The sequence below is a fragment of the Crinia signifera genome, chromosome 6 (genome assembly GCF_055691185.1).
Source record: "Crinia signifera chromosome 6, ASM5569118v1, whole genome shotgun sequence".
NCBI lineage: Eukaryota > Metazoa > Chordata > Amphibia > Anura > Myobatrachidae > Crinia > Crinia signifera.
Genome location: NC_139222.1, coordinates 117,594,206 through 117,616,479, shown reverse-complemented (window position 1 = coordinate 117,616,479; position 22,274 = coordinate 117,594,206). Strand labels below are relative to the sequence as shown.

At 40.5% G+C, this 22,274-nt stretch overlaps 1 protein-coding gene across 7 annotated transcripts in view; it reads right to left on the bottom strand.

Moving 5' to 3' along the window:
- The window catches only part of ATP6V0A1 (ATPase H+ transporting V0 subunit a1), a 77,566-nt gene that overhangs the window by 7,026 nt on the left and 48,266 nt on the right, over positions 1-22,274 (bottom strand). For 2 of the 7 annotated variants that reach the window (XM_083146912.1, XM_083146913.1), the window contains exons 17-21: positions 20,211-20,318; positions 14,455-14,562; positions 5,422-5,514; positions 4,990-5,107; positions 3,576-3,747 (exon numbers count right to left, since the gene is read on the bottom strand). In XM_083146912.1, the coding sequence (XP_083003038.1) occupies positions 3,576-3,747; positions 4,990-5,107; positions 5,422-5,514; positions 14,455-14,562; positions 20,211-20,318 (599 nt within the window). Of the gene's footprint in view, positions 1-3,575; positions 3,748-4,989; positions 5,108-5,421; positions 5,515-11,319; positions 11,338-14,454; positions 14,563-20,210; positions 20,319-22,274 lie in introns of all 7 variants that reach the window. The other 5 variants (XM_083146915.1, XM_083146917.1, XM_083146916.1 and 2 more) reach the window with 3 other exon arrangements.

Here is a 22,274-nt window from a genome sequence, read left to right as displayed (position 1 = left end):
GCATCTTATGGATGCATAAGATCCATGAGATTAAAAAATCGGGTCCATCGCGTTGATTGTATGCCTTAAGTACCTTACACTTAAGGCATACAATCAATGAGACGGGCGCCGTGCTAGGAAAGCAGTAAATATATATATATATATATATATATATATATACAGACAGTACGAGGTCACTCTCAAGATTTCTAATGCTGCACGGCGGCAGACTTGCAATAAAGTAGACAATAGACACAAGGCTGTGTGAGTCAACGTTTCGGGCTGGTAACCCTTTATCAGTCTTGATAAAGGGTTACCAGCCCGAAACGTTGACTCACACAGCCTTGTGTCTATTGTCTACTTTATTGCAAGTCTGCCGCCGTGCAGCATTAGAAATCTTGAGAGTGACCTCGTACTGTCTGTATATACCTATCCTGCCTGGATTGAGGTGCACCCAAGTCTTTGCTATTTCTGCTGAGTGCCTGGACTCCCATGCATATATATATATATATATATATATATATTTAATTTAAAAAAAATTGTGCCCTATTTGTTGAAGACATTTCCCTGTTTTCTCGATTATAGTCTATTCTGGGAGAACTCTTGTATTTAAGTACTTTTATATAAATCCCATTTATGTTATGTTACAGCCTTATTTCAAAATGGAGTACATTCATTTTTCCCCTCAAAATTCTACACCCAATACCCCATACTGACAACCTGAAAATTTTTGGGAAATTTTTGCAAATTCCATTCTGAGCGGGAACATGTAGCTTTTATACTCATACATGTCTGAGATCTCCCATATGCTTAATAGTACTTAAATCAAAATACCTTATCACTAACCTAGCAATAAGGTGTCATAGCTTCAGATAAATCCCTAAATTAAAGGTGTTTTCTTATGATGAGCTATTTCCCTATAGGTAACTGTGAGTGTTGCCCAGAACTCCCTAAGCGGTGTAAACACAGGGGCGATTTCAGCACATATCGCTGGCAATATGGTCTGTGGGAGATATGTGCTGTGGAAGATAAATCGTTGGGAGCGCACTCCCGCTGCCAGCCCTTCATGGTCACTGGTCGCAGGAGCATGCTCCTCCGATTATGGCTAAAAATCGCTGCCCGCTGGTGCACAATGCACTGTGCACCAGCGACCAACCATTTCTAGTCAAAATGAGGTAGAGACAGAATAGCTTGCGATTTTCAGCCAAAATCGCTGGTCGCTGATGAAAATGGTACACTGAGCTGAGAGATATTGCCAGTACACTGAGCAATATATTGCTGAGTGATTTTAAGCCAAAATCGCTCAGTGACCAAATCGCACCATGTGTACACATCTTTACATCCTACCCCAAGCCCCTGCAAATGAACAACTGTCTTACCTACCTAACTTTAGTAGAAGACACATTATATAATATCCGGGGAATTTTTTTTTTTAAATCTTTATTTGCATTTCCTAATTTACAAGGGAGTCACAATTGCTGCCTTATTATAATGTCCTGAACAAAATCATAGCCCTAACTAGAAGATGGAGATAGCAAAACAGACATCAGTCAGCAACAAGTGCCCCTTCCTCGTGTGCTTTTAAAGGTTTTATATATCTCTGCCATCCAAACAATTGCCTTGGTGTTCTTATAAAGCTCTCTTTACTTACCATGTACTGTATTTGTCCAGAATTGTCTTGTACTGTAATTTGTTAGTTGCTCATTTATGTATTGTTAGGCGCAGGGAAACCCTTGTGGCGCCATATTAATAAATGATGATAATAATAATAATAATAATAATAATAATAATAAACCACATACAAATGGGCACAAACTAATTCTATCCTCAAGTGATATGCAGGCAGCAAAGGAAGAATGTTGGATGTCCGTCATGGATTACACAATCTAGACCCAAATAAGGCAGAAATCAGTTTGCTAACAGTTTATATGTGCTGAATCGTGCTCCCGCTATAAAGGAACTTATGGTAAGTAAAGGTCCTGTAAAGAAATGTACCCTGTGACATCCCCTCTTCAGCCCCATGGCCTGGATGCCAACATAAACCAAATGACTCCCACCCTCTATTTATTCTGCCAATTAGGAGATTATAAATGATTCTCTTTACAGTTATGTTGAAGATGGCAGAAAATGATAAATCTATAATACAAGATATTCTTTATATACAAATGATCTGCACCTCCCTATGGTATCTATGGTTTGTGTGGATACCAAATCAGGTAAAATGCATATGGAGCAGTCAAAGCAGTAACATCTCTCATCTACAGGTGGAGCCACCTTTTGTCATCCCGCGGGCACACCGTAGCTTTCAGTCTCAGCACACCATTAGTCGAGACAGGCACGCGCAAGCGTCTTATATACACATGCGTCCCATTGCCACGAATGGGGAACGAGAACGTCTCACACATACACATGTTCCTTTGTTGGCACACAGTGCGACGAGATGGAAAGCTATGGCACGCCCGCAAGATAAACAATGTGTCAAGCACCAGTCACCAGGAGATTCCAGAGTAGAGTAGGGCTTGTTAGCAATAAACCACAGTAGACAGTCAAACCCTTGCTTTCAATGTCCTACTCAAAATATTCAGCTATAAGCTAATGTCTTATTGGCATCTAGTTAAAGTTGACATTCTTTTTTTCTGGACGCATGCTCCATTTAATGGATCTCTTAAACTGCAGATGTGTCCACGTCCATCTAGCTTACTTTTGCGTTAAAACTATTCTAGTCATGCAATACTACGGAATGAATAGGACACACAAGCAGTTTCTGCTGATTAAAACAAGTATGCAGCATTTCTATATCAACATAAGTAATGCAAAGTTACAATATTTTCCAGGAATGTTAAATTTCTTATGCATATACAGCAGCAGTCACACACTGAAAATAGACTTGCATCCTTTTACTCAGCGGAAGCTGCTTGTGTGTCCTATTCACTGCATTTTGCAAAGACGCATTTTACTGGAAAAAAGTCACATGAAAAATACCGTGCACTGCAAAGTCACACAGAGCTCAATTGTTATGTATAACACCACTTGCACTGCATGGAGGATAGATGTATGTGGATACATCTGTAAGATAGAGATGGCAACAACAATTAATTAATGCCCCTATGAAGGGAATGTCACAGTATGACATAAGATAGAACAATGAACAATAACAGAAAAGGCAGAGAGTGTACCCAAAATTGAGCCTTGCACTCTTCCTATAAGTGAGACAATGTCACTGCTTCTACTTTATTTGCTGCCAGCTCATAGCAGTAAAATCTATGCATCATCCTGTTAGAGGTGAGGTGAGTAAGGAGGGTGCACCAATACCATACAGGTTGTCCTGCCTACACCCTTAAAAAGGGTGTAATATTATTTCAAGCAAGTGAAAAAAAGATGCCCTTGCTTGAAGTAATAATAATAATAATCATTAATAAGTGCATACAGTATCAAAAAAATCATTTGATTAGCGCTCTCCCTCTATCCAGTGAAGTAGAAACGTATTTAATAATCATAACATAGATTCATACTCCCTGATAATAATGCATATATTGTTTAAAGGAAAACTTGTTTTTCTGTAGAATGACATGAGGGAAAGGGGTTTAGACACTTACCAGTGCAAACGGAGGGCGTGCAGGAAGGCGGACAGCCCCTCCATGACTAACAGGATAGCGATAGTGAGCGTAGAGAATGCTGCAAATACGAAGACCAGTAGAAAGCCCCCACCCAGGCTCTTCACGTTGAGGCCCACGTGCATCACCATGGTCCAGAGGACCTCCGATAGCTCTAGAGTGCAAGCACAGCAATGACCATGGTTATCTTAATTTTACACAGATTCACTTTTATTTGAAGGGCAACTAATACACTGTTTCCACAGTCTTCACGGGAGTGGGAGGAAACAGAGGACTTCTTATTGTGGTTTGCCATAGTTATACATATGGGTATGGGTCATTAGGTCAACCAAACTAAGGTGGACATGCATTAGGTTGATTACAGTAGGTGGACATGCCTTAGGTCAACACATGAAAAAGGTGAACATTGTTTTAGGTCGACAGGGTCATTGGGTCGACACAAGTATGAGGTCGACAGTCAAAAGGTCATTACTCCCCCCCCCAAATGTCAACACAGTAGACATGGACACTGAAGTACACTGCACTCTCGCCATACTACGCTCGGCACACTATTCTATTCTCCCTTCATGCCATAGTGGATGGTAGGGCATTAAATACCGCCTGTCGGCACATGTCAGTTTAAAAAAAATATATATGAAAAAAAAAAAAAAAATCGTCCATTTCGATCTAATGCTTGTGTCGTCCTAATGACCCTGTCAACCTTTTCCAAGTGTCTACCTAAGGCCTGTTGACCTAATGCATGTCGACCTTGTGAGTTACAGTGCCTTGGTAGGACAACCAGTGTGTTATTTTATACAAAGTACACCATGTTAGATACACTAGTCCAAATAAACTACGATACAGTGCTAGCTTATGTGGAACAACAAAAAGTTATGACCTCACGAGCTAGCTGTCTGTAGGCTTCATATGTCTTACTGATTGTCTACTAATGGCAACACCATGAAACTACTCATTTGTCCTAAAGATCAGATATGTAGACACAGCTAGACATCCAAGTACTGCCAAACAAAAAGGCATATATTTGCCCATTTGACTGCTCAGCACATCTACAAGAGCATGTATGCATGCAGAAACTCGGGTGGTGAAAGCAGGTACTCCAGGGTTACCTTAGTTACTTGTATATCATCTGTAAATTAGAATAGTGTATCTACTTGGCTTTTATATGTGTATATAACTGCCCTTTCCCACAAGGAAGGCCAGGGATCGCACAAAATGCTTCTGCTGGCAGCACTGGATCATTTTGTAGGACTAACAAGAACACTTTATTTTCTTTCATTTTGATGTATACATACTGTACAACCTTTCCCGGTTTTTATGGCAACACAAAATCAGAATCTTTTTATTTCAACTTCACAACAGAATGTAAGGATTACACAAAACATTGTAAGTTACTTACGGGCATGTGCCAGACTCAGAGCCCAAAGACGCAGGTATGATGCAGTGTTAGAAATGCACCCCAAACAGTATTCAATTGTATGAATGGCTTGGTTTACCACGACATCGCCAAAATTAAACTGCAGGATAGAGAGAATAAGGAAACAGGTTACATTAAGCTATCTTATATTAAACATAGCTTGGAAAGAGTGCCGGAAGTCCAGACGTGTGTTAACCAGTGGTAGAAACGTGTCAGAGAGCAGCCCACAACCAGGAGAGGTGGGTGAAGATGCCTTATCAGGACTGGTGACCCAACCAGGGGTTTAAGGAAACAATGTCTGCAAGTTGTCAATGACCCAAATAAATGCTCACCCGTGACTGATAATTCATGTAAGGGCTGGAATATGTAATCTGAGGACATCTGAAAACTCTACTCTATTTATTTCTTACTTACAGACTGGACTGTTACCATAACAACATCCTCCTGCTCTACTTCCTCAGAAGCAATCACTACAGAATCTTCTTGATAGGAGATTTGGGAGGAGAGCTGGGAATGAAGGCGGGACATGAGATTGAGGCAGAAGTATGAGGTGACAAACATGGGGGTCAGCAGCAGCTAATACAAAATTCCTGTGCGTGGGGGGGGGGGGCATCTGTGTTGCAGTTGCCACATCTCATTTACATGTACAATTACAGATGGAGATGTCCTTATTTTGCATAATACATTTCATCTTATTCGGTATAATGGATGTAATTCTTAATTTATGTGTTGCTTTTCTTTGCTTTACAAGTGAAGATTTATTGAACTGAAGTAATTACGAAGTGCAGGATTCTTGGTTTCTAACTGTAGCCGGCCACAACTGAGCTCCTGCTCCGTGACAGCAGCTGGATGCTAAACACTGAGGGGTAGATTTATTAAGCTCACTGAAGTGAAAAACTGTCTGGTTTTTATCACCGGCCAATTAGCTCCTAACTGTGATGTTACAGGCTTGGTTTGAAAAATGGCAGGTAGGAGCTGATTGGCCGGTGATAAAGTCCAGACACTTTATCACTTAACCGAGTCTAATAAATCTACCCCATAGTCTCTGGGGGCTGCCAGCATCTACCAGACCCCCGGAGTTACAGAAAGGGGAGATCAGTACACGTATCCATGCTGCTTCCATGTAGCGGCACCCTGTCCCGTGAAGCCACAATACATTTTAGTGTCCATCAAACCAGGTGTGGAAGGGGTAAGTGATGCCACAGTACATCTGTACTAAAGGCACAATGTTTCAAACATAACGATATGTTACAGAGGTGTCAGTGTTCTATAAAAGCATAATAAAAAGACCGTAATAAGGAATATATGGTTTCTTCTGTAACTGTGAATTGATTGCTTAGCTAATTAAATATGCACCACACTCTTATCCATCTTCTCTAGATTATCTATCAGAACTGTTCTAGGTCAAAGCTGGTTAAAAAAAAAATTAATAAATAAAAAGAAGATTCTATCTAACATGGACTATGCTTTCTTTCTGTAACAGACACTCCGGACCCCTTGTGGTACCGTACCATTTAAATAAAGTAGAATAAACAGATAAGCTGATGTGTCCCAGTACCAGTAACTTCTAGTACTGTTTTTTTTTTTTTTTTATTGAGATCACTGGTTATAAATAAAATATTACCTACCTAGAACTATAAAATAGTGGGGTATAATGTTCTACTGGATAGAATAACATTGGGAAATCGTGTTGCCCTCCTTTATAGTTAACATCATACAGTATATTTGTTTCTACTTGTATTTGGAATAATAATATTTGGCATGTGGAAATCACCCAACACAGTCATTGAAGGTTTCCTGTGGTATCCGGCACCACAACGACAGTAGCAAAACCTTTAAAGTCCTGTAAGTTGTGAGGTGTGGCCTCAATGTCCCGGACTTGTTTTTCCAGCACATGCCACACATGCTCGACTGTAATGAGACCTAGAAAATTTGGAGGCCAAGTCAAAACCTTAAACTCTTTGTAATGTCCCTCAGACCATGAATACATTTTGCAGGGTGGCAAGGCGCATTATCCTGATGAAAGAGGCCATTTGCAGGCAGGGAATACCATTGCAATTGGTATGCAACAATGTTTAGGTAGATGGTATGTGTCAAACATCCACGTGTCCACTGTATGCTCTGTTGGTGGTTGACAGGGATTGGAATAGCGTGTCGGACAGGTCTGCAACTACACAGCCCCATATCCATCGTCATCATATGCAGTCCAGGTACCTGAATCCAGGAAAGTAGATACCTTAGGTGCAGGGAATGTGATTGCTATGGGGCATCTTAAGAAGGAGGAAACCACAGCACAGCCTTCACATATGTCCCTGCCACATCTTGCCGTAAATCTTCGTCTTCACTTGCTTCCATGACTCATCAGTAACATAGGCAAGTCTTTCCCATGAATGCCTCTGCCTCCTACATTCCCAACTGCACCTATCAATTCCCTCCCCATATACACTGCTGCGTCACCAAGTTTGCTCTGACCCCTACCCATTAGTGCCTCTGCCCCCCTCAGTCCCAAGTGTGCTTCTGCCTCCTACTTTCACATATGCGCCTATCAGTATACAGGCAGTCTTGTAGAAAATGAATAACTGTGTAAAGTACAAAGTGATTTCTGTATAGTAAAAAAAAGTTCCACTAACAGGTAATGTGAACTTCATACATGACATTTTGTTATGTTTGATCTTAACATGGCTAGGCATGAGAGATGCACTAACAAAAGTCTGTGCTTTCCCTGCATCTGAGAGGTGTTGGATATTAGTGTGTGTCTGTGCACACCAAACCCCCCAACCCCCACCTTGCACACTCCTTTACTTATCAGATGAAAGGAGGGTAAGAAGTCAATCAGATGTGCAAAGGCACAAGCGGGGGATAAAATGGTTAAATTATTACGTAACCAGAGCACATCTTTTTAAGTATATAAGTGAAAGGAGAAAATCAAATAAAAGAATAATAAGACAAGACTGAGAGAGATTTGGCAATAGCAGATCATTTAAAGAATTATTTTTGCTCTGTTATCACTATTGAAGGAAAGGGGAAGGGGCCACAATTAATTTAAAGGGAAAACTATACAAATGAGGTAGATTAATGTAAATTTTAAGAGAAAAAGGTCCTTACAGAACTGAAAGTGGAGAAATCAGATGGTATACATCCAATGATACTAAAAATTCTTAAAGGGGTGCTGGCAGCACCATAAGAAGAATTATCAAACAGTCACTACAGCTACAGGTGCAATCCAAAGGAATAAACAAGAGTGAATGTGGTCACAGCAGAAAGTAGAAGCAAGGAAGTGGCATGTAACTACAGACAAGTAAAGAAAGTAATGAAAACACCTTTCAAAGAAAAAGTTGCATAGTATCTTAAATCCTGCAATTTACAGGAACCCAAAAAGTATGGATTTAATAGGGGGAGATTATGTCAAACAAATTTTATTGCCTTTAACTCAGTAAGTGACATAATAGATCAAAAAGGTAGGGTCCATAGATGTACCACATATAGACTTCAGTAATGCTTTTGACACAGTCCAAACGTTGGATTGAATTCTAAGACTGCTGAATGGATAAGAACCTGGTTGCAGGACAGGAATCCGGGGTGCAGTCTAAGAAGGGAAATGTCACCAGTAGAGTACCCCAAAGATCTGTACTTGTAAGGGAATTAAGCCACAAAGAGATACAACAGGTGGGATAAAACAATTGATTGATGCAGAATCTATGCAGAATTGAGGAATGGTCAAAAACCTGGCTACAGTATGAAGGGTTTTAATTAACAAGGTGCAGGATGGAAACATTCTTCAAAGGAAGAGAAGTATTGGAACACGAGGACATGCACTGAAATTGGAGGGATGTTCAAGAGAAATTCGAAGAAAAATTACTTCACAGAAAGGGTAGTGGACAAGTGGTAGAAGCTTATAAAGTAGAGCAATTGAACATACTCGGGATTGGCATATGAATATCTGGTACCTGTGTATTATCACGGCACCCAGTTTTGCTATGTACGGCACCATACGGAAATCGCATCGCATGGGCCATTTAAGTGTCATGCGATGCGATGCGATGCGATTTTTTAGTGTAATTTATTCACTGCTCTGTCAGCCCCGGCCCATCGCATCGCATGTCCCGCAAAATTGCATGCGATTTTATAGGGTGTGCAATGCCATTACATTAGCTATACAATAATATGATTGTATGTCCCCAAAATATGTTTAACGCACCCCCACCCCACCCCAAAGCGTGGCGAGCAGCGGCGGAACGTGTCCTACGACCTTTTCATTCCCCCCACTATCCACTTCGGCATGGAGATGATTTTCATATAGTGTGGCGAGCGCAATGAGCCCCAAGAGGGGACGCGGATTACTTTACATGTATTCCGCCACGCTTGCCACACTATATAAAATCAACTCCACGCCGAAGTGGGGTAATGAAAACGTCAGAGGACGCGTTCCACCGCCGCTCGCCACGCTTCGGGGTGGCGTGGAGAGTGGAGGGGTGCGTTAAACCTATTTTGGGGACATACAATCATATTATTGAATACCTAATGTCATGGCATCGTACACCCTATAAAATCGCATGCGATTTTGCGGCAGATGTGATGCGATGGCCCGGGGTTGAGAGAGCAGTGAATAAATTACATAGGAAAATGACATATCGCATGGCACTAAAATGGCCCATGCGATGCGATGCAATTTTCCTACGCAGAATAGCCCACTAAGCAAATGGATTAGTGGGCGCCGTGCTAATACACTTAATATACTTGCAAAGAATTAAGGATCAAATAGGTTTGAAGTTAAAGGTAAAAAAAAAAAAAAAGGGTCAGACTAGATGGGCCAGTGTGGTTCTTATTTATCATCAAAATCTATGTTTCTAAGTTTCATCTCTCCTCCTCACATGTACCATGGCCTCTTACCGGGCCAAGCTTCTCAATGCTCCCCCTTCTCCACGAGTGCCTCTGCCTTCTACTTGTGCACCTATCAAACTCATTTCCCATATGTACCTATGCCCCCCCATGAGCGCACCTGACCACTGCCTCCCCAATTGTGCCTCTGCTTACTACTTCCCCATGTATTCCTCTAATCCCCTCTCGCTTTCTGTAACTCTGTTTCGGCCACCATCCCTACTGTGCCTTTGCCTCCTGATCAAAAGTAGAACGAACAAAAGAAGACAAACCATATAACTGAAACTATTTTCCTTTTGATTATGATTAAAGACATTATGTAGTAGGTACGGAGTTTATGGAGCTTTGCGTTTTCAGCAAATTTGATGCTCAGTTTAAAGCTTTGTGGGTCCATTTCAATTTTGTTTTGGAACTCAAAGTTTTAGCTACACCCTTGTCTGCATCTCTACAGAGTATAAAGTACATGGGACAGATGATTTGTTTTGTTTTGTTTGTTCAGGAACACATTATGATGAGTCTTTAAAAAATATACAGAGCATTTGTCGAGGAAAGTTTACGTGTATGAAACATTAATCTATGACAAAGGGGAGCTGAGCAGTGGCGGTTCTAGTGACGTAAGCCAGCTACTGTGCAAAGTTGAGGCAGGTTGCACACATGTGCATGTATAGGATATCTATATTGACTAGAACTGTTTACCTGGAATCAAATCCTATGTTTCTATACCAAAATGAATTCTAATAATAATAAAGACTATTTCCACACACTTAAAAACACTCACTTAAACAATCTAAAACACTTAATACAAAATCACATACATATATGTATAAAATTAGATATACATATACTGTATTTTATGTACTGTACGAGTATAATTTTTTTAGATTAAGCCTTGACATACCCAAGTTAAAAGTGCAGTTACCTGCTGCATACAACGATGCATCGTTCTGTTAATATTAACAGCACATTACTCCCAGATGTAGGAGAAACATGGAAAGAAATATACTAAGATTTTTGTTTGTTTCTTGAAATCTTGAACAGGATGTCTTTGAAGCATCCAGAAAACAAAGCAATTCTGCAGTGTAGATACTCTGCAATAAACTATTTGGACTTGTATCCAAAGTCGTAATAATTATCAGTTAGATAAGTAACATAAAATAATGTTTGCCACATTATAAAATATGGAACTTTATGAAATAAAATAAGTTGCACTTTTAAGTTGATCAAGGAACGCGAAGCAAATGAGCAGCAAAATTGGTGTGGAGATGGATGTATGCAGTTAGACTGAAGCGGATTCCTGAAAAGCCCACCAAGCGGACATGAAAAATTAAAATGAAAATGTCATCCTGTAATGGTTAAATGAAAACAATGATGAATAAATCAAGTTGCAGGATCCGTGGCTGATTGATGGGCATGCACTACGACCAGGACTCTTACCACTTCCTCCACGGCAGGCTTGGAATAATATAAATCCAGATTTAATACAGGGTTAAAATAAAAAGAAATACAGATTAGCGATAAAATATCACTTTAAAATTTCAGTCCCTCTAAAACATTCTAATAGAGACCATAATGAAAGAAAGAATATATATATATATTAGAACAGAGATATTTAGATAGGTGCAATAGAATAAATAATTGAAAGCTTGTGTTTAACAGAAATTGAATGGATAGTATATTCAATCTATGATGGTTTATACAATGGAAAACAATCAGTGTTTGAAACGGTTACTCACAGCAATCTAGTGACTACTCGCCTACACAAAGCCATTGTACAAGTCTACTCAATGTAGCAATCCCCTAGAAACTGGTTACCCGAAGTAACTCTAAACAAGGTTAGTGTCTCCACTATGTGTAGATGAAAGGAGAACTATATTAACCCCTTCACGACATATGACGTATATATACGTCATATGTCCGTTGCGGGGGAATCAAGCCAGCTCACGGAGTGAGCTGGCTTGAAAGAGAGCAGGTAATGGCTGTATATTACAGCCAGGTCCCTGCTCTCACGGCCACGAGTTCGCCGATCGTGGCCGTTTAACCCTTTAAGCACCGCGGGCAAAGCGCCCGCAGTGCTTAAATAGCTGATCGGAGGGGGGGCGCCCCCCTCCGGCGCCGATCGGGGCCCCCCGCAGCGAGATCGGAGGGTGCCGATCGGTTGCCATGGTAGCCAGGGGTCTAATGTAGACCCCTGTGCTGGCCGTGTATGCATACCTATTACATCCTGCCTCAGGCAGGATGTAATAGGAAGTGCATAAAATCACTACGTTCAGCCATAGAGCTCTATGGCTGAACCTAGTACAGGCGATCGCGCCCCCTAGTGGTCAAGTACACTAGGGGGCCTTGTAGTAAAAGTAAAAAAAAAAAAAAAAAATAAAGTTTAAAAATAAAAAAAAAATAAAAAAATATTAAAAGTTCAAATCACCCCCCTTTCCCCATTTCCCAAATAAAAATAAATAAAAAATAAAAAAAATAAACATATTTGGTATCGCCGCGTTCCTAAAAGTCCGATCTATTAAAATATAACATTAGTTATCCCGCACGGTTAAAGGCGTAAACGGAAAATAATCCCCAACGCCAAAACTACGTTTTTTGGTCGCATCGCGTACCCAAAAAAAAATAACTAAAAGAGATCAGAAAGTCGCCCATATCCCATAATGGTATTAATTAAAAGGTACACTTCAGCCCGCAAAAAATGAGCCCTCACCCAGGTCCGTAGGTGGAAAAATAAAAAAGTTATAAGCCGCAGAACATGGCGACGCAACGCAAATTAGAAAAACCGTAAAAGTTGCGATTTTTTTTTTTTAGTGGTAAAACATAACGAAAACTATATAAGTTTGGTATCACCAGAATCGTAACGACCCATAGAATAAAGATAACCCATCATTTTAAACGAACTATGAACTCCAAAAAAACCGTAACCAGCGCAAAATTGTGCAATGGCGGTTTTTTTTTTTTTTACCCCACATTGAATTATTTCCTGATTCCCCAGAATATTATACGGTATAGTAAATGGTACCATTACAAAGTACAACTTGTCCCGCAAAAAAAAAGCCCTCATGTGTCTATATAGCCGGAAAATTAAAAAAGTTACGCTTATTTGAACGCAAGGAGGAAAAAAAAAAAAAAAATTACCTTAAAAGGCAATGTCGTGAAGGGGTTAAAATCGACATTTGTTATATGTGGATTTGTTATTGATAGTCCTCCTCATTAGCATATTTTTGCCTGAGGAAAATGTTTGCTCACAGGCAACACCATAAAAGGGGGACTGTGGTGCCCCACCCTTTAAATCTATGATATCATGCCATGTTGGTGATGTTGACTTGCAATTTTATTTTCATTAATATATTACCACATTAAATTATAAGAATGACATGTAACATACAGTTACAGTATAAAATGCTGGGAGTTGTTTCATCATCACACGCATGTCTATAAATTGCATAAAATCATACTCGGGACAGCAGAGCAGTGAACGCCAATCAAATCTCAAAGGACTGGTTTAATTCCTGGCATAAGTGCAAAGTGTCTTGGAAAACATTACAGCAGAGGAACAAAGTCTGAATACATGAGGGGTAACTCTTGGTACTCAAGGTTTGGTCCCTCTCATATCTGATGCTGTTCCCTGCCTTCTCAAACAATTTAGCAAATTCTGAAGCATGTCTGTCTTCCTACTTTAAATTATCAACTCATCCTGAGCAAACCATCTTCATAAAAAGGACAGAGAAGCCACTCAGGACAGAATACAATTTATCACAGTTAATGGATTAGCATAAGCCCCAATAAACAGTCCTCAGAGCTGCGATCAATGGGACCAACGTATTTTCACCCAAAAGAAAAGGCGTAATCGCGGCTAATTGAACACCCAGTTACCCTTTTAGTACCCATTTTATACTTTTGTAAATGTATGTATGTGTTAAAATGGTGTTGGCATTCCGCAAATGTGTTCGCTTGTAACGATAAACATCTAGCACTCAACGAAATAAATGTTGCTTACTCTAGCGTTGTGGTCATCATTCAACCAAAATTTTCCATCCGATCACGTGCCTTTGTTTGCGACTAATTAGGTTTAGGTTTAAATGGTCTAAATAACCACCATAATCACAGCATGTGTGGCCACCGTAAGCCTAAACTACTGTACAAATCATTTAGTATTTTCCAATCAGTAGAGGGGTCTATTCTACAGCTGTTAAAGATTACCACTTTCTTACACTGTTTCTTTTCCATCAACCAAGCTCATTGGTCAGTTTAATTACACAGTATGGTCTTGAAGGAAACAAAGCAAAATATAAAGCATTTTGATAAATAGTTATGAATCCTCTCTGGAAAGAAGCAGGAGAATAGTATCTCAGTACCTGGTCTGTAAAATAGTTGGGTCCAAATAATATGAAAAACCGTCCGTGGTTAGAAGCATACAGAATATGAGGGACTGACCTTTCAAAGCAATGTTCTTCTGACATGAGCTTCATTTGAAACCTTCACTGCCAGCTGTGCCTGCAACACTTTGCAGATGAAAGCACTGTGGGCCCCTCTAGCAGCAAAGGGGTAAAGGGAGTATATAAAATATATTACCTCTTCTCCTTCCTCCGAGTGCATGGATAGCTGGTCATGCTGAATAATTTCGGCATCTTCTTCTGTCGGCCCGTTACCAACGCGGATACCTCCGAAGTTATGCGTACCCTGGATTAGTGGGTGCGGGGAGGGGTATTTATAAATCAGGGTCAGGGCTTTCAGCCAATCAGCATGCTCTGTTTCCCCATCCCATATCCCAACATCTGTTTATAACATGACCAAGCCATTTGACCCATCTAAAAGCTGGGATTAGTTAAGCCAGTACCTTCGAGTTTTCACTGGCCACATGGAAACACATTTATATAACACAAGAACTTCATTTAATCATCGCTTTAATCAGCACTTTTAAAAAGAGAAACCCTGATTTATAATTTAACAGCGCTACCGCTACTTTCCACTTAAGTGATAAGAGGGGGCCTGCCAACACACATCAATATCAAGGTGTCTGCTTCTCTTATCCCATAACATGGTGGTGGCGTTAACCTTATTAATTTATAAAACACACAAGGAAAAGCTAACCCACCCTCTAGGAAAGAGAACATGCTGGAATGCATAGAGACAGTAGACAATGAATGGCACAAACAATGACTAACAGAGGTCGGTCACTAGGAAAATCTTAAACACAATGTCTATATGGCCTCATAAAATCAGATGCTTATTTTCGGCATCTAGTTTTACTAAAATGTGCAATCACATACTGTAGGCAAGTCAATTAGGGCTTACATTTAAAACTGAAAAAAAAAGTTAGTTGGGAGTGATCCAAAGTTTAGAGATATACTTCCAACCAACCCCTACTGTCATTTTCAAGCAACGCTTAGAAAATGACAGTTAATAGGTAATTGGTTGACAACAGAGCTGCATGCAGAAAGTACCAAAGTCAATGAGGAGGTGTTTAAAATAGATGGTAGTAGAGAACAGAGACTGATCACTGAAACTTTGGTGATGGGGGTGGGGGTGTTTATCTACAGGACTGTCTGATATCTCAATGAAATCTTCCCAATTAATTTGGCATTTTAGCATGGAGTTCTTTTAACAACTTCAAAGAACTTTCCATAATGCTCCAAAAACTGGGATCTTTTACATAGACCTCTATATAGACATCGTATATGCCACATACATTCTTTTATATTCACATTACACAGTGCATGTTATGTACACATACCAGTATATATAATGCTTTTCCTACAATCCTGCCTACCTCTCCTACTAAGTTGTAATGAAGTTCAACAAGTTTAATACCGAATATCTGAACTGCATCCAGCTAGTAAGAGTGTAACCTTGTCAGGGCAGGAGAGAAAGAAAATTATTTTATTCTGGGCACTCCTTCCCAATTTGCATTCATTAAAATCCTTTATTTCAATCCAGCAAAACCAACACTACTCATGTCAGACAAACAAACACAGAAAAAGTTCAACCTTCATTGATTCATTTATTAACAAGAAAACATTAAAATGAGGAATCAGACACCTCTTATGAATATCCAACTCAAACCAGCTGCTGCTTTCTCAAAAGATATGGGACGCTGAAGCCCAAAATTTAAGTAAAAACATGAAAGAGTGAGCAAGTGATATCACATGAATATTTAAAACAATTAGAATAAAATGAAGCTTACATACAAAAGAGACAGTTGCACAATTCGGTCTTCTTACAGAGTTCTATACAAAAACTAGAATAAAATGGCATCCTAAAAATCTCACAGTCCATAAACCTGGATGATTAGTAAAGTGTAATATTTGGGACCAGTAAAATAACTTGAATAAGGTCTTCCAGGAATTACTTAAAAAGGCTTTTACATAGGTGCCACCAAGAAGGGCCACCAGCAGCTACAAACAACAGCGTGACCAGGGAGGAACACCTGGAACAGACCATTACGGTCAAGCTGTTGTATGTAGCTGCTGGCGGCAGCCAGAATCCCCAGCATAGAAGTTACTAACCATCTTCGGAACAATGCACTATGGTGCTGCCCCAGCTCCAAGATTTCAGCCACAAGCCACAAATTTGGCACAGTCTGCACCGGACCATAAAGTAGCCACAGCCAAAACATTTTACTCAGTTACTTTCAGAATTGCATTTTATTCTAGTTTTATACTAAACTGTGTAAGGACACAGAATATGTGCAGGAGTCGCTTTTAGGTCTATGTATGTTGAATTTTATTATAATTAATTGATTAAATATTCATGTCAAATTCACTCCATTTGTCATCGCTCTTTTGTGCTCTTTTAAATTTTACTTCGTTATAACACTCCACTCAGTGTTCTGCATATACATATTACAGCTATGCAAACTGTATTTTAAATAACCCTCTTATGGCCAAAGAGGAATTTCTACCCTTTTATCCCCTTCGGATATAAATCATTTTACGTTACATGGCTCTACATTGGCAAACAATGTGGGGAAAAATGGTTGGATTATTTTGAAAGGTTTTAATGATGATACAGTCATACCGGTTCAATGTAACCATTGTGCATTTTTAGTATACAAGAGGGAGATTGTGAAAGATGGGTCAATTTGAATCACTAATCACTGAGTAATACTTATGCTGAGTACACACTAAGGGCCAGATGTATCAAGCTTCACAAAGTGATAAAATGGAGAGTGATAAACAACCAGCCCCTACCTGTTATTTTTCAAACCCAGCCTGTAACATGACAGGTAGGAGCTGATTGGCTGGTTGTTTATCACTTTGTGAAGCTTGATACATCTGGCCATAAGTGATCCGTCTTCCATATATATTGCTCCGAGCCGGACCATACGGATATTTCTTGTGGATTGTACGACGTGTATACCCGTTTGCGTGTCCCATCGGTTACACAGCTGATGGGAAAAGGCAATGAGTGCACAGTGGAATGAACACTGTACTGTCGTCCGCTACATCACGCAGTGTGTACGGATAGTGTGAAGTATCAGTCAGATGCTTGGTACACGCATTGTTTAGTGTCTATCCAACATTAGGCATTCTTGCACCGATGCACCAGAATTGTACACAAGGGCTGATTCTACATTAGAAGCAAAGAAAAAAGTGATGCTGGAAAAACCACACTGTAGTGAAAATAGATTTTTTTTATATATATTTTTTTATTCATGGTAAATACTGGTTGCTATGAGCATGCAGCGCACAAATGCTGGTCAACTTTATTCTTACAATGTATTGTACATCTGTGTCTCCTGCAGTGCAACATGGTTTTACCAGGGTGTAGTCACTTTTTTTGGACTAATCCTCCTTGAGAGGGTGTTACGGTGTCAGCATGATTTATTTTTATTTTTCTTTGCTTTTTTTTCATGTATTACATTTTAAGATTTATAATCTTATTTTGAACTTTTCACAGGTTCCTCAGATGAGAGTCTGACTGAGGTTTTGGACTCTAAAGCCCCATACACACAGGGCAACTGATCATCTGTGCTTAGTGATGCAGCAGAGCGATCCGTGCTTCATTTCTAAGTAATCTAGTCAGTTCGCTTAGAAATGGGGCTTTAATCGCCCTGTGTGTATGCCCACTTAGATCTGCTAATACCTGCATCTTGCATTCCAGTTGCTAGGAGATCCAGGTGACACTGGACTGAATATATTTAGTGGCAGGGAAGATCAGATCTGGACCCCAACACAAAGGTAATTCCGTGCAAATTGTTAACATGCATTCCCCTGCCACTGACTAAGGTATTTCCACAAATATTCCCCTTCATATTACGGTTTGACAGCCTGGGTTCAACAAAGGGCTACATTTCCCTGGTTACAATGTATAGCAAGATATTTCAACTATGTACAAGCCAAGGGGTGGTATTCAATGCCCCTAGCGGCGAGCTATACGGCAAGCAGTGCATATAGCTCACCGTCAAGAGTATTCAACTCTATCCCCTTCACTCATTGTTTCCACCTCACTGGTTCTATTCTGCGAGGTGGAAACAGCGAGTGTGGCCATCAAAATGGTAGGGGTCCCCACAAAATGCAGCGGACTTGCTGCATTTGCGGCGAACCTCTCCATTGAAGGGAATCCTCTGCATTCTCGGACGGTGAGGATTCTGGCCAAATACTGAATACAGCGAGGGGGGGTTGGACAGCGAGGATGGCATTTCCTCCCCAAAAATAAGCCATCCTCGCCGTACAAACCCTCACTGCCCAATACGTCCCAAAAATACACCTCAAAGACTTTACTGAAACAACACACTTTGTGGCCTAATTATGCTGGAAATATTTAGGACACATGCAAGAAAAATGTGGAACAAAGCAGGTCTAGGATTTGCTTTGAAAACATTACAGAATATACAGTATTTAGTGAACTAAAGACTTTCCACACAATATAGTTTTAAGAGAACACACAATTAAGAGTAGAGATTACTACTTACACTTTAAATTCTTGTTCCCCTTGCTTGCTCTGCTACAAATTATTTATCGTTCCTTGGTTGTATTATATATATGATATGTGTACATAACATTCAATAAATAATAAACATCACATATACTAATATGAAAAATCTATAGTTGTCTAATAGATAAAATATGCAGTGTAAATGGTGAGTTCTGATATCATGTCAGTAATTATTAGCAAAACTTTATTATATGGAACACGTAACACCTTACTGTAAATGGGATCCAGACTCATGATACATTGACTATAGGTCGACAGTCATATGGTCAAAAGGTCGATGTGAAACATTTTGCCGTGGTCAAAAGGTCATGAGTTGTTTTTTTCTTTTGAGCTGACGTGTGCCGGCAGGCGGTATTTCATGCCGGTATTTCATACGGCGTGGAGGTAGAATATAGTAGCATGCCCAAAGCATGGCGAGCGTAGCGGGCCATGCGAGGGGACGCGGGACACTTAGACGTGTCCATACCATAGTAATTAAGACAGAAAAAAGACATTAGTCCATCGACCTATGTCGACAAAGACACCCAAAAAAACATGAAAAACTCACGGCAAACTTTTGACCCTGTCGACCTACAGTGGTCAACCTTATGACTGTAGATCTAGACATTGTAGATCTAAAATACCATAACCCTGTAATTCTAACTAAAAAAAAAATGTAGATTTTTATGGCCTGCTAAAAAGCATAAGGCGTTTTGTCTTTACATATATACACATTTAATAAAACTGTAAGTGTTGTTTCTGTACATAGAAATGTTTGGGAGAAATATATATACATCTAGGAACGGCTTATGAACTATGGAGAGGGGGGAATCAAAACTTGTCTGTCCATTCCAGAAACCCGCAAAAACTACTGGATGAATCTGGATCGCATTTTCACTACTGCATAGCTTGGTGACTTAACAAGAAACTGAGGTGTGTATTATCTCTGTGTGCGACAATCTGGGAGCAATATATATATATATATATATATTTTTTTTTTTTTAAACTAGACGCTTTACATTGGGGATGTGTTCATTCTGCTGAGTAACGAACATACACACAAGCAAAGTCACAGGCAAATACTGGTTATTATATAATGTACCTGTAAAGGCCCACCTTCTTATCATTTACAGTAAGGCATTAATAGATTATAAAAAAGGATTGCAAAACCAATGGGGGGCTGTGTGTTTGAATAGGGTCAGTTATTCAGATGCAGTCCAACCCATCATTCTACATCAGAATGCAGCTGTTGAAGGTGCATGTATGTGTTTGTGTGACCTCTTTGAAAATCAGGAGACCTTACCACCGCAGTCACTATGATCTCAGAGCAAAGCAGGCCCCATGTGACAGTACAGTGGTAAGTTATTGGCACGCACACAAAAAGCTATATATGGTGTGTGCAAGGTACTCACCAAATGCTTTCTCCACAAGTATTGACGACGTAGCACAACAGGCTTAAAAACCAACATCCAAGGTATGCACAGAAAGGCGCACACAGCCAGGAAACACTGCAATCCTTTCTGGAAGACAGAAGGATCATGATGACTGATGGCCTTGCTCATGATGGAACAACATAGTGTGTGTGTGTGTGTGTGTGTGTGTGTGTGTGTGCGTGCGCGTGCTGAACTCTAAATCCAAGCAATGTGCAAAAGCTCATGTATACTGCACTACTTCTACCACTCTCCACAGCATTCTAGTTAGTTGGTTTTGCAGAAAATATAATTGCATTAGGTTCCACAGGGGGGAACGTTTTGGGGGTATGAGCCCCTTCCTCAGCCTCACAACCTACAGTACCGAATACACCACAAGAACAAACATTTATACTTACAGACTGGTAGCTGATCGAGGTCTGCCACACGCTGCAACCGGAAGTGATATGAGCCTACTTCCGGGTGGAAGTACAAGTAGGGTTACCAACTTATCCCTTTAATCCGGGACACATTTATTACACAGGTTCTGTGGCTGGCTTTCACCTGGTTTTAAACTGCCACAACTCAAGACTCCATTTCACCTGGTTTTAAACTGCCACAGAACCTGTGTAATTAATATGTGTCAGGGTTACCAACTCATCCCTTTAATCCGGGACACATATTAATTACACAGGTTCTGTGGCAGTTTAAAACCAGGTGAAATGGAGTCTTGAGGTGTGGCAGTTTAAAACCAGGTGAAAGCCAGCCACAGAACCTGTGTAATTATTATGTGTCCCGGATTAAAGGGATGAGTTGGTAACCCTAAGTACAAGCTATGTTGCATAGCAACCGGATGCTTGAGTTTCCAAGCCACAGAAATCCGACATCAATCACCAGCGGGGGGACACCAGGCACATAGAAAAGGACCCATGGACCAGCGGTCAGCTTACAAACAAACAAACAAACATAACTGACAAGCCACAATGGTCTGGCTCCACTGCTGAATACAGCGTTGGCTCCTGACAAGGCCACTCCCAAGGGGTGGCCCGCTGCATGGTTGCCAAGCAACCCCTTACAACAGGCATGCCTCCTTTGACACTACTAGGAGGCAAGCCTGCTGTAAGGGGATATATATATATATTGATGATCACCCTAAACCGTGTCACGGTGTATTGATTTCTAACAACGAAGCCGCGAGTGCCGCACCCCCTGTCGCTATACTTACCCCCCAGTGAAGGCACCGGCTGCAGCTCTGAACTATATATATATATATATAACACAGATATCTAGAAGACACTGGAAAGACTATCCAAAAACTGGTGATGGAAAAATACTGAAGGACAGAAAACTAAAGATCTCAGAGAGTGACAGGTTTCCAGGCCTATTTGGAGGAAAGCAAGAGAAATAAATATCTAGGGTATTAAATGTAAGAAAGAGGGTTTATAGGTCTCCCTTATGTTCCTAATAATTGGGTTGGCTAAGTCCATACACTTAACAATACATTTTTAGATCATAAAGAAAAAGCATAAAGAGGAAGATGCCATCAGGGAATGATGATGAGTATGTGGGAGAACAGGAAGCTGAATCTCAAACAATAATATTGCTTTGGGCACTTAGATTTATCAAATAGTCTAGTTATAGTCTAAAGGTGCCCATACACTGCCAGCGACGTCTCGCAGCAGTGTACGGACACCCGATGGACTGCAAGCCGCCGGGACCTTCCGGCGGCAGGGACACATGCGATCCGTTGTAATGGATCGCATGCGTCACTGCTTAGCGCCCGTCCCAGAACAGGTGGTCGGACGGCCAGCCGGTCCGACCACCTAGTCGGGTCCGATGCGCACGGGACCGCGCATCGGACCCGACTACATGTCAGGGAGAGGAGATTTGGTCCGATTTAACGGGCCGATTGGTCGCAATCGGCCGAAATCGGACCAAATCGCCTTGATGTATGCCCAGCTTTAGAAAGGTTGGCACCTCTTCCCTGAACCCTTCTACATATCGACCGGGAGTCTCTGATAAAAAGACTTCCAAGATTAAGACAGCTGTGTCCTCAAGAAGTGTACT